Source organism: Camelus dromedarius, chromosome 23, assembly GCF_036321535.1.
Source record: "Camelus dromedarius isolate mCamDro1 chromosome 23, mCamDro1.pat, whole genome shotgun sequence".
Taxonomy (NCBI): domain Eukaryota; kingdom Metazoa; phylum Chordata; class Mammalia; order Artiodactyla; family Camelidae; genus Camelus; species Camelus dromedarius.
This window is the reverse complement of record NC_087458.1, coordinates 20,345,993-20,359,763: the sequence shown is the minus strand read 5'-3', so window position 1 is coordinate 20,359,763 and position 13,771 is coordinate 20,345,993. Positions and strand designations below refer to the sequence as shown.

The window sequence follows — 13,771 nt, the reverse complement described above, 5'->3', positions numbered from 1 at the left end:
ACATGTAGGAACTTTAAATGCCTATTATTAAGTAAAAGAAGCCAATATGAAAAGCCTACTTATTATTACACGATTCCAACTATATAACATACAGGAAAGGGCAAAACTATGGAGACAGTAAAAAGATCAGTGGTTGCCAGTGGTTGTGAGGAGGGACAGATAAACAGGCAGAATGTAGGATTCTTAGGACAGTGAAAGTACTCTGGATGATACTGCAAAGGCGGATGCACATCATTATGTATTTGTCCAAACCCATAGAACGTACAACACCAAGAGTGAGCCCCAACATAAACTAAGGGCGTTGGAAAATTATTACATAAGTTCACCAATCGTAACAAATGTACCACATGGAAGGGGATGCTGATGATGAGGGAAGTGCGTGTTTGGGCGGAGGAAGGGGGGTGCACATCTAGGATACAAGAAATCTCTGTACTTTCTGCTCAGTTTTGCTGTGAACCTAAAACCTCTGATAAAAGATAAAGCCTATTAAGAAAAATAGGGAAAAGCAAAGGAGGTTTATTTTGATAAACGGTTTCTTGAGTTGAAACTGAAAAAAAGTTTAAGAGCCCCTGGAAAACCAAGGAAAGCTTTTTTAGGCAAAGTAAAGCATAATCAGATTTATATGTAAATAAATTCAAAGTTCAGATGACATTATATATTATTTCTAATGAAGCATATGACAAGAAGCCATTTTGCTTCTTTCCTGTCTGACATAAAGAGCTTAAAATCTAGGGATCAACCTAGTTTTTGAACCACTGTTACATAACAAGGTAAAATACAAATTACGAGTATTTTTACAGTTATAATTACATTTATAACATTCTAAGCATAATTTTACAAATGCCCCTTGCAAATAAGGAGCACAGTCTAAACCTAAACATGTTTACTATGCACATCTACAGAGTAAAAATGAATTCACAGTTAAGTCCTAGGCCTCATCTATGATAAATATCATCACCACGACCCAAAAAGCTTCATACATGTCTAAGGGGGGTAAAAAAAAGGATTAGCGCTTACCTCACAGAACCTTCTGGAACATTTGGCACATACAGAGTAACAGGAAAGGGGTACTGACTGGAACATTTCATAGTTGCCATTGCCCGTAAAGCCTCCACTTCATTACGTGGGGAAGAAACCTTCATACATCCTAAGTAGGTCAGTTTGTTAAATAAAACACTATCTTCTTCAGCTATTCCACCTGGAGAAGATGGTCTATGTTTAGAAATTTCTGAAGAAAAAAAGAACGAAACACTCAAAAGTTAATGCAAAACTTCACAGTATCATTTCACCTGCTGCCCCCCAAAAAATGAAAAATTGCAAATAAAATTTAGGTCTCTGTTTTCATTTCATATAATGTTTATCTCACATCTTAACTTAGAGTTCTGGAACTAACCATTTTGCACTTCAAATCTCTCCAAGTATTATATTACTTAGCTATAACTTCTCTAGAGAAAAACAAGACAATTCTAAACTTTATATTTTAAAAAATAAAAAATACGGAGGTCAAACGATATAATATAATAAGAAAAAACTAAAGTCAGTGTGAAATAGCCTAAAAATAAGGAGAATTAAATAAAACTAAAATCAGTTAAAAGTTTCTCTGGAAAAGATCCTGCACAGACAGCACCAAATTTATTGAGCAGCCTAACTTCCTAAGCAACAATCAACAATACGAAAATGTTCTATCACATACCAACACCAACAAAAGTCTAGCTCCTTATCTTGCTCCTTCCCAGCTTGCTGGCTTCCACAAACTAAGTAAGTATTCCAATGAAAATTTTTTTCCTCTAAATTACTGTTATTTTGATGAATTATCCTATGATTGCTTCCCCCAATTCTCCTGTCCCAATTAATGAGTTTCTTTAAAAAAAACAAACAAAAAACTATTCACTTTAATTCTAAACACAGCATGCATGTATGTAACTGCATGCATGTAACATGCATGTATGTAACTAAGCACAGCATGCAAGTAACTATGGTTAGAGTATTAATCTGCATATGCCAAGAAGAATAAAGTTCTCCCTTTGCCACTCTCCCTATCTCCACCCAAAAACCCACATTCAGGTGGTCTCTACTCTTCCCCCATTACCCATATCCATGCTGCACAAAAGTATGCCTGTCTCACCCAAACTAGATCCTTGCAGCATGCTCAAATACTCATTACCATGATTATACTTACAGGATATTAATAAATAATAAACAAAAGCCATTCCCTACCTCCCCACTCCAGTTCCCAAATATTATACTAAACTATTATGCAACCTCACCACCTAGTTTTCTCTACTGAAAAACAAAAGCCATTCAAAATGAAGTACTTCATCTACCATGTTCTTCAATCACTAAAACATGTTTTTTCCATTTTCTAATCAGTTCAGTGTACTATATTTCAAAAGTGATAAATAAAAAACTGAAAATACATTTTAATGCTGAATGCCAACATGTTTAAATTTTATTATACACACACACACATATATATATAGAATGCATTTTTGTTAATTTAGCAAGTATACTCATGCAACAACAATTATATGCAATATTCTATGGTAAAACCATGCTCAGTGATTGATGAACACGGTAGGATCAAGTAGCTCAAGTGGTCTAACATGTGTAATTGGAGTCCTACAAAAGGTAAGAGGAAAAAGTAGGGAAAAGGCTTTTTAAAGAAATAAATATTTTACAATCTGTGTAACTCACAGAGTCATGAAACTCTGTATGCTCCAAATACAAAAAAAGTAAATAAATGGATCCAAAAAAGACAGATGATAAAGTAGTAGACATGGCATTTAAAATAACTATTATAAATAAAAGAATTAAAGAAAAATACCCAAGAAAAGAAGGAGAAAAATGAAAGATAAAAAAGAACCAAAAGAAATTCTAGAGCTGAAAAATCCAAGATCTGAAATGAAATATTCCCTGGATGGACATAACAGCTAATCCTAACTTGCAGAAGAAAAGAAAAATGTTAAAGAAGTTCCTTAGGATAAAGGAAAATGATACCAGAGGGAAACAGAAGAGCACCGAAAGTTATAAAATATGAGAGAAAGACTTTTTTCCTTGCTGTTTAATTTAAAACACAACATACTATTTAAGGCAAAAAAAAATTAATACTTTGTAGAATTTGTAACATATGTACAAGTGAAGCGAATGACAAAAAAATCACAAAGTCTGCAAGAGAGAAAATGGAAGATCACCATGTACATGAAGTGGTATAATATTAATAAAACAGACTTGTTTAAAACTTGGCTTATAAACCCCAGAGCAACCACTAAAATAATAAAACAAAATTATGTAATGAATATGCCAGTAATGAAGATAAAATAGAATATTAAAAAATAATCCAAATTAAAAAATGAAAAAAAATAATAATCTAAAGGAACACAGGAAAAGGGGGGGCGAGGGGACAAAAATCGAATGGGACAAAGAGAAAACAAACAGCAAGAGAGAAGGTACACTTAGATTCAAACATATAAGAAGTTACATTAAATGTAAATGGTCAAAACAGGGCTCATTAGTTTTTTCTGTCAAGGGCCATATTATAACTATTTTAGGCTTTGTGGGCCAAGAGAAAAAAATCTAGGATATTAGGCAAGTATGAATATAAAAAGAGAGAAAACAACTTTCAAAAAAAAATTTTTTTTACAAATTTCAGAAAACTTAAGCACACTGAAATTTAAAATTCGTATAACTTTCATGTATTACAAAACAGGATTCTCCTTTTTGATCTGTTTTCAATCCTTTAAAAATATAAAAACAATTCTTCCTTACAAGTCATACTGAAAACAAGTAGTGGGTAGGACTTGGCCCATAGGAAGTAGTTTGCTGACCCCTGATCTAAACATACCAATTAAAGACAGTTCATCAAACTGGATTAAAAAAACCAAACTCAACAACAGGCTATGTATAAGAAATACACACCTTAAATAAAAGACACAAAAAGGAAGGAAGGAAGGAAGGAAGGAAGGAAGGAAGGAAGGAAGGAAGGAAGGAAGGAAGGAAAAGAAATAGCTGTATCAAGCAAACACTAATTATAAGAAAACCAGAGTGGCTATATTAATATTAGAATAATCAGATTTCAAAATAACAAATACTAACAGGAGAAAAAGAGATATTTCACATGATAAAAGGGTCAATTTGTCAGGAAAACGTAACTTAAAAAGTGATTGTGCCCCTAATACCAGAGCCTGAAAATAACTGAAACAAAAATTGGCAAAACTGAAGATATTCAAACTTAACTAGTCAGGCTGAAGTAACAAGTCTGCTATAGCTTCGCCTATTAACCAAAAACATTGGGCAGAACATGAAAAGTAACTACCTGATTCTTTTTTAAAAAGCAAATAATAATAGATTGGAGAGAGCAGTCAAAACTTGAAGCACTACCAGTACAGTGTTGAATTCTCTTTTATATTTTTTCATCCTTTATATCCCTCATTAGACCTAAGAGCAGCCCAAATTGCAGAACTGTGAAATGAGCAAGAAAACTGAGAGAAATCCAGTCTTTCTAATTAAAGGACAGAAAAAAGGAGTCCTGGTAAATCAGAGAGTGTCTGGGGAATTATAACAATTTTTCTCTCTCCATCTCCTTTTTCCCTCCAAGTTCTACCACAAGGCCAGCCCCAGTGATGGAGCTGCACTATAATGGGCAGGGAGGGATGGGGGAGGGATGGAGTAGTGACACAAGCATCTAAAACTCAAAGAAACGAAACCTGTCTCCAATGGGTAGAACACCAAAGCGAAGGAGCTCCGCTCCTCTGGTCCAAAAAGGAGACAGAAACCTCTGCTATTTTTTTCTTTCTTTTCTCTCATCACTTTGTCCTAAATTTGACTTCAGGCATACAAGACCACACAACAGCACAAAGGAACAAAAACTCTAAGTGAGAAATTTGTCTCTTCTACTCAGGGGAAGAAGGAAAACAGGCCCCAAGAGCCAGAGAGTATGGGTGAAATCCTGAGGAAGAGAGTTGGAGAACATAATCCTCTAATTTTGTGTATGAACTAACACAAGTCTTGGGTTCACCACCATGCTGTACATGTTTGAAACAGATCAAAGAAGATAGAAAAGGCTTTGGAATTGACTAACTTTGGAATCAGAAAGCAAGAAAGAACATACAGTCTGGTGGTAACCAAGTGGACTGCTTGCTAAAATAAAATCAACATTCTTCAGAGGATTTTATCTGGAAAGAGAATCTCAAACATTCAGAAAATCTGGGAAACAATTCAGTTACTCAACCAACAAAACAACAGAAACAGAAACAGAAAATGGTGACCAATTCTCAAGGGAAAAAGCAATCAACATACACCAGTCTCAAAATTATGCAGTTGTTAGAATTATCAAAGACTTTAAAATTGGTATTATAACCATGCTCTATGATATATAGGTGAACACATCTGAAATGAATGAAAATATTGAAGTCTGCAGCAGAGAAACAGAAAACGTAAAAAGAACCAGGGTAAATTTAAGAACAGAAAAACAGGACATCTAAATTAAAATTTCACAGGATGGGCTGGGAACAATGGAGATAACAAAATAGTGAGTCAGTAAACTGGAATATAGGTCAATTATCTAAGTTGAAGATAGAAAATTTGATACATTGATAGGAAATTATCTAAATTGAAGAAGAGGGAAAAAAAGATTGCAAAACAGTGAAAAGAACCTTAGAAATTGTAGGACAATATGAAACTAATGCTTTTGTTGTCTGAGTCACAGGAAAAGAAGAGAAAAAGATTACTGCACCGCAAAAAAAAAAAAATTCTAAAAAATGTCTGAAAATTCCTCAAGTTTCATGAAAGATATAAATTCAGATTCAAGAATCTCAATGAACACCAACAAAGATAAATGTGAAGAAAACTATACCTATATAATTAAACTGCTGGAACACAAAAATATTGAAAAATATTGAAAGCAGACAGAAAAATAGCATGTTACAACTAAGGGAACGATAAATGATTCAAATGATTGCAGATTTCTCATGAGAAACTATGGAGAAGAGAAGACAGCAGAATAACATCTTTAAAGTACTCAAAGAAAACAACTATTCAAAGAATATTGCTCCATAAAAAGCCAGGGGTTAGATGCTTCAATGGAGATATAAACAATTATAATAGCTAGTGATCCTTTTAGTAACCTATTAGTGGCAAACACGTATCATCCTGGGCACCACCTAGACCCTAATCCCACCCACAACTACATGTATCGTAACAACAGCCTTCATGTAGACAAAACTCCTTATGACTAGTGGAGATCTTGAGTTATGCAGGCAAATAGCACAATATTTTTAGCAAGCCAACACTTTTAGATCTAGTAAAATCACACACCAACATAAGAAATTCATTTCCTCCTAAATATAAATTCAGTCCTATTTAAGTCATACTTTTAATTCCATCATTCCATCCTCAGCAGAAATATGCAAAGAGTACCAAAGAGCATGGGAGGAAAGACTCATCCATATATCTAAACAATCTTTTAGTACACTGCAGTAAATTAGCAAAGATTCCCTATACAGTTGAATTCAAGTAGCCAGAATATAAGTTCACCAAATGACAAAAAACCAACACATTATCATGACGTTTAAACAAAAGCTCCAGATTTATCTAATTTTATCATTGGCAAACTACATTCCTTTAATATTCAATTTGGCCCATTTAAATCTAGATACTTTCCAGACAGATCCTAATAACTGAAGTGCTGCGTGATTTTAAACCAACCACAACAACTCTGTTAACAAAAACTGTGTTGACTACAATTATGAAGAGGCAGCTGAAATGTCTTGTCTTAGTTCTTTCAGCCTGCTATGTAACAAAATACCACAGACTAGGTGGATTATAAATAACAGCCATTTATTTCTCACAGCTCTGGATGCTAGGAAGTCCAAGATCAAGTCTCTGGCAGATTCAGTGTCTAGTGAGAGACTGCCTTCTAGATTAGCATCTTTTCACTGTGTCCTCAATTGCAGAAGGGACAAGCTAACTCTCTGGAGTCTCTTTTAGGACATTAATCCCAATTATGAGGGCTTTGCCCTCAAGACCTAATCACCTCCCAAAGGCCCCACCTCCTAACATCATCACCTTGGAGGCTAGGATCTTAACATATGAATTTTGGGGAGAACACAAAACATATGACTTTTTATTGAAAATGAAAAAAACAATACATAACCAGAAAAGAATGCTAAAAATTTATTTGAAAAGCAAAGGAAATTCTTATCCACTGAGACCTTCAGTGAAAGTTACATTTTTTTAAAATGTATTTACCTAGTGTAATGGGTGTTGAGATCACAAAAAGGTACATAATACATGGTCCCTATCAAATAGGCTCAGAAATAAGAATATAATCTAAGCCACTGCAAAGGAGAATTGATTCCAACAACCTATCAGAGCTACATTAGAAGATAAAAGTATTGCTTCTTTTTTTTTTTTTTTAATTTTTATTTTTAACTTTTTTTTTTTGGTGGGGGGAGGTTACTAGGTTTGTTCGCTTGTTTGTTTTTAATGGAGGCACTGGGGATTGAACCCAGTACCTCCTGCATGCTAAGCATATGCTCTACCACTGAGCAATACCCCATCCCCAGTATTGCTTCTTTTTGATTAATCTATTAACCAAGAAATAACTATGTATCAGTATGCTTTGGGTTTTGGGGGAGGGTTAAGGATTTAAGAAATTCAAAAGATAAAATAAAGCACGATGAATAATATAATCTCTCATGCTCCCTCAATCAAAAACTACAAAAATTAATACTTTGTAAGGTTTGTTTCCAAACCTGTATCTTTTCAAATCATATAGCTATAGATATAGATACATATCTTAAGTCCCCCTGAACTTAAATCTAGCCATAAATATGAATACACACTGAGACCAATGAGTCTTTACAGTGAATCATTAAACCGGGAGGTGTTTTGGGGGATCCCCAACACATTGCAAATTATCTTCTCCATTTAGCCATATTTATTATGGTACCTTTCTCATTCAGATGATTTAAGCTTTTATGTATCAAAATGCAACTATCTTTTCCTTTGTGATTTGGCTTTTCCTATCCTGACAATCACAAAAATATTTTATTTTCTTCTAACAGGTTTATTGTTCACATTTACATATTTGATTCACTAGGAATAAATTTGGGGCATAGTGTAAGTTAGGGCCGTCATGGCCCCATTGTGCAGCACTTTGGCCTGTAAGTACCCTACACCAACATTCACAACTGGATAGTGAATGCCTTAAATCAATCAGGATAGTCTCATCTCCTCTGTCAGAGTGACTTACTGAGGAGTCTGAAGGTAACCAAGGCCTCCACCTATCAGTTCACGTCATTCCCCTTGACCACTAGAAAATAGTTCAGTTGGTCTATTCAGAGTAAAGCTCACAACTTTTGCTCAATGGGTAGAAGATCAGAGCCCTTCTCTTTGCCACTAGGCATGAACAAATCACCTGGCCTTACTTATGAATTTCTGCTATCTACTTTGTGACCATAAAGGAGGCCATTTAAGGAGAAAGATGGCAGGAGAAGACCAAAGTTGAGTAGTTTACAAAGAAATATTATCAGAGCCCAGATCAAACCAAACCTCCAGTGTTTAAACCAGCTGAAGTAGGGGCTGGTTTGGTTTTGTTTGGCTTTGCTTGCATCCAAAACCATTTTGATTTATAAGCTGGTATTCCTACTATACATCCTACTCATTCATGCAAGAATTTTTTTTTTATTACACTAAAGGAGTCGATACGCTATTTTACTTAGAATTTTCACAAATTTTAATTTGAAATAACTGTAGTCACACTGAGTAAAAAGGCACATCATATGAAAGAATGTGTCCATTACACTATTCTTTGATACTTAAGAATTTATTCATTTGTTCAGTAAGTATTTATTGAGGGCCTACTATATGCAAAGTACTGGGGGTAAAATGAAGACTCAGACATAGTCTCAGTTCTCAAAGAACATTGTACTTCTACCTGTAAAATCAGTCTCAAACAGATACATAAGAACCAAAGTGAGAACTCTCAACCAGAACTAAAAAGCTGGTGGCCTTGATCTTAGGAAATGAAGCTAATAAAATTTTCTAATTTTCATCTTAAAGTTTTCATTATCACTTTATCCCATTTCTCTTATGATTTCTAAGAATTCGATACAGTACCTGTATTTGACGGATCCAAAATTAACTGAAGAGATGGCTTATTTGTTTGGCTGGCTGAAACATCTCCAAATGAATGGTCTGAAATCTCACTGGAACTTGAACAATCAACAAGAAGGCTGCTTTGCCCTTTCTCAGAATCTCTCAAAATCTCTTCCATGGCTTTTTCCAATTGTTCATCACCATTAGAAACTATCTACAGACAAAGAAAGACAATTCTGTTTCAATCGTAATATGGTTCTGGACTTAATGAAAATACTTCATTTCTAGGATAAATTTAAACAATATAAACATTTAAATTTAAATATAGTTACTGAATACCAAGAATTTATACAGTTGTACCTAAGATAATTAAACATAATACAAAGTCCTGAATCATAAAATCAAATAAATTAGAGGATTATTAGTTTCTGAAAAGGATTCTTCAGAAACACTTCAGGCAGTTTCCAACTATATCACATCTAAGATCTTATTTACAGAGACTTCCTTTTCTTGTTTTTTTCTTTTTATTTTTTAGTAACACATACTAAATACCAGGTAACTAAGTGTATGTTTTAAAGGGGAAAATGGATAAGTTTAAATAAATGGTGTGTAGTGTGATTACCGTTTAAAACGGCATATTTTTTGCTATCATAGTGTAAACTGATTTCTGATTTCTTCACAGATTTTGCTTGCTAGCTGCCAAAGAGTATTGCTAATTTTCTTACATTTAAGTTGACTCATCTTTTTCTTAAAAGCAAGTGAGACACAAAGCCTAAGTAAATAAATCATGCCTTAAATTAAACACATTAATATGAAAATACAGTTAAGTGAATTTAAATAGTTATTTATTTAAATAGATATTTGAATAAATTTAAAGAAATCCATTGATTATTTTAATAAAATTTTTATAAAACAATATCCTCAACACAATATAAAATGAGTACTCACCAATCTGATTTTTATAAAATTTTATTAGATTGACATCTTATTAGATTAATATACTAACATACCTTTGATGTCATAATTAATATTAAATAAAAATCATAAATAACATGTAGTATTTTTTACTAATTTTTCTGTTCTTATTTCTAGAAGATGGTTATGAAATTCTCATACATGTATACTTGGCTTTGTTTGGCTCTTTTTCTTTGAGTTAGAAAAGGAAACATAAAAATGAAAAAGAAAAAAGACTACATCCAAATAAAAACTCAACTGCTAAAATTACAAAACATATATTTAAAAAATATTCAGACAAGTCAAGTATTAAATCACATACAAGAATGTTACCAGCTAACTTAAAACATAAAAATCATAAAGTCTCTAAAGTGAAGATAAAACATAACTATGTATTTATATAATTTTTAAAACCCAACAGTAAGACAAAAATATCCAGATAAATTAAATGTATGCAAGATTTAACCATTAAGTCTAACTTGACAATTACTCTTTCTCTTCTTTTTTCCCTTCTATTCCTTCTTTCTGAATTCTAAAGTAGGAGATAAACAACCAAAAGCAAAAAATTTTCAAAATATACAAACCAAATAATTAGTCTCTGTATAAACCATTCATCAATTCTATTCTCAGTGTCAGGACTTAAGAAAAATCTTTGAATTTTATATATCTCCCGAGGTAAGTTATACCTAGTTTAAAAAAAAAAACCCATAATTTAAAATAATATCATTTGTAGCAAAGAAAAAAATACCTTCAGTTCAGGTTTTTCATCATCTTTTGTAGAAAGATCATCTGCATGCTGAGGAACCAAAACAAATTCTTCACTGTTCAGTGCAGTCACAGAATCCGATGACCCACTAACCTTCTGTAATGAAGCTCTGACCTCCATTTCAGTTCTGTAAACTTCTCTTCCCACATCCACCTGGTCAAAACCACAAGGATTAAGAACAAAAACTACTGAATAAAAACATGAACTATTAAGTACCTGATCAATCTTTGGCCTTTAAAAAATGGTTCATGCAAAACAGAATTCTGCTGGCTAGATTATCTCAAAGCTAGGGAGGCTCCCTTCTCGGACTGGGCCACATAATGGAAATGTACTCTCTTTACCCTGAGTTTCCAGACTAAAAGAACCATATTGTTCCCCGAAAAACAACACAAACCCACCCATATCTCAACTAAAATTCTGGATTACTACTGTTTGGCTCTCTCTCTGTATCTCCTAGAAATACTGGTTTTGATCTTTTTAATAAATAGAGGAAATAATTGAGCGTAATACTAGAAGTGTCTACAAATTCACACACACACAAATAAAAATATATTCACTGAAATTACTTTATAGTTAAATCTAAATGTCTGCAAAAACTTATCAAGACCAACTATTGTACCTTAAAATATTTTTTCTGTCTCACTTTAGTTGACTGATTAACACAGAAATCAACACCCAAAGCCATGTATTTTTCTTTTCCATACACATTACGACTTACGTACAGGGAACAACAACAATAACAAAAACAGGTAGGGGACAAAAAAAGCTTTCACATTGCATTAACGTAGCAAACGATGTTTCAGTAATTAAATAGCAGCGTGGTTGGTTCTGTTTTCTGGATAGATCTCTACACCACAGAAACTCAACATCCTCTTATCACTTCCAGAAATGCAAATATTCACACAACTAATTTTAACTGAACACATGCACTATATAATAAGACACTACACTCAGCACTGGGGTCACATGAGTGAAGACACAAGCTGCCTCACCTCCTGGAGCTTGTATCTAGTGAAGAAGAAGCAAGTGAGCAAATGAGGTAAACCGAAATTATTTTATAGGCTATGAAGAAAAACAAAAGAGGTTGATGCAAAAGATCAGCTGTAAGGATCATAGGAACAACTTTAAGTAAGGTGTTAGGAAGGACTCTCTGAAAGAGGAATATTTGAGCTGAAACCTGAAAGACAAAAAAGAACCATATATTAAACAATCTGCTCAGTAACCAAAGGGGTAATGTGACAGAGAGGCAGGACAAGTAGGCCGGTACTAAAGAACACAGGTCCTCGTAACCATGGTAAGTCTTCTGATCTGTGCCAAAAACTCCCCAGAAATGTTCTTTTTCTCTTTCTAATTAAGTTACTTTGTTCATTGCCTCATATAAATATGGCTGCAATATCTCATTTTGCCATTAGGTGACACTAACACCATTTCTTTTGGGGAAAAAAAAAATTACTTCTCCCTTCCAAGTTACACTTCAAAAAATTAATTACTTCCTAATGTTATCAAAAATCAAAGTTTCTAATAATATTAAAATAAATAATACTGCATACTCCAAGGCTAGTTTAATTAGCTAGCCTTCATTTACTTGTTAGGCATATAAACATCCTTCCTTTTTAAAGCCATTCATTCAAGCACAGTCATCTGTCCTCTAAAGGTTTTTCTCATTTTGTGTATTACATGTTTCTGAAAATGCAGTATGTGTTAGAAGCCGTTTTTACCCTTCAGGCTGACTCATGAATCCCTGACTGCCAAGACATCACATATTCCAGTTGTTTTTTTCTGTGGCCAGTCCTTCTCCAAATGCTTTTAGTTGCCACTACTCTACTTGACATCTAAATGTTGGAAATTCCCCAAGTTCAAGTCCTGAGCTTTTTCTCTGATTCCCGCCACACATTCTAAGTAATACCTCTCATTGCCATATATTTAAACAGCATCTATATGCTAAAAGTCTCCTGAATTTCTATCCCAACCCAAATGTTTCCTTGAAATTCCTGATTTTGAATCCAACTCTTTACTTGATACTACCACGTTGAATTCTTACCAGTGTCTGAAATGTGACCCACATGGAATTCCTAATGTCTCCTTCAAAGTTGTTCCTTATTCAGATTTCCCATTTCAGTAAATAACACCACCTTCTACCAAAGTTGCTCAAACAAGAGATCTGCATGTTATCCTTATCTTCATTCCTCTCAAGCTATATTCTCACCCACTTTATAAGCCTCCTTACCCATCTCCTACCTCCAATCTTCCCCTTTCTAATCTACTCTTCACAGAGCTGCCAAAGAAATCTTTTGGAAAATAAGTTGGATTACATTAAAACTCCAGATTAAAATCTTTTCACTAACCTTCAAATAAAACCCAAACTCCTCACCAGGGCTCACAAGGCCTGAAATACACAAGGCCTCTGCCACTTTATCATTACAACTCTTCAGTAACAGAAAGTTCTTTTTCACTTTAGGGTCTTAGCTCTTATCTCCTAGCTTCATAAGGCTGACTCCTATAGGTATCAGCTTTCATTCAACCGCTCAATAAACATTTAATGAGCCCGTATCACGTGACAGAAACTATAATGGGAACTGGAGATTATATGATTAGTAAGATGAGCGCAAGCCCAGTCTTCCTAGAGCTAACATTCTTATGGATGTGATAAATAAGGAAAAAGAAAATAAATCAGGATCACATACTGGAACAAGTACAGCAAAACGTGATGATGAGAAAACAGGAGGCAATATGGGCCCAGTTGACATGCGGACTTACTAAGAATAAGCAAACCACAGAAAGAACAGGGAGAAAGAATTTCAAGTAGAAGAAATAGCAAATAAAAAGGCAAAGATGTAAGAAAAGGCTTACAGGAACGGAAAGGAGGCCAGGATAGCTATATAATGAGTATGGGTGAGAATACAGCCGTCCTTCAGTAACCACGGAGGATTGGTTCTAGGACCCGCCACAAACACC

General features: G+C 34.0%; 1 protein-coding gene across 5 annotated transcripts in view; it reads right to left on the bottom strand.

The window, feature by feature from the left end:
- RABGAP1L (RAB GTPase activating protein 1 like) overlaps positions 1–13,771 on the bottom strand; it is a 563,496-nt gene that overhangs the window by 496,100 nt on the left and 53,625 nt on the right. For 4 of the 5 annotated variants that reach the window (XM_031435736.2, XM_064478006.1, XM_064478007.1 and 1 more), the window contains 3 exons: positions 10,799–10,969; positions 9,118–9,310; positions 1,018–1,228 (listed from right to left, as the gene is read on the bottom strand). In XM_031435736.2, the coding sequence (XP_031291596.2) occupies positions 1,018–1,228; positions 9,118–9,310; positions 10,799–10,936 (542 nt within the window). In that variant the 5' untranslated portion in view covers positions 10,937–10,969. Of the gene's footprint in view, positions 1–1,017; positions 1,229–9,117; positions 9,311–10,798; positions 10,970–13,771 lie in introns of those variants that run through there. The other variant, XM_064478005.1, reaches the window with a different exon arrangement.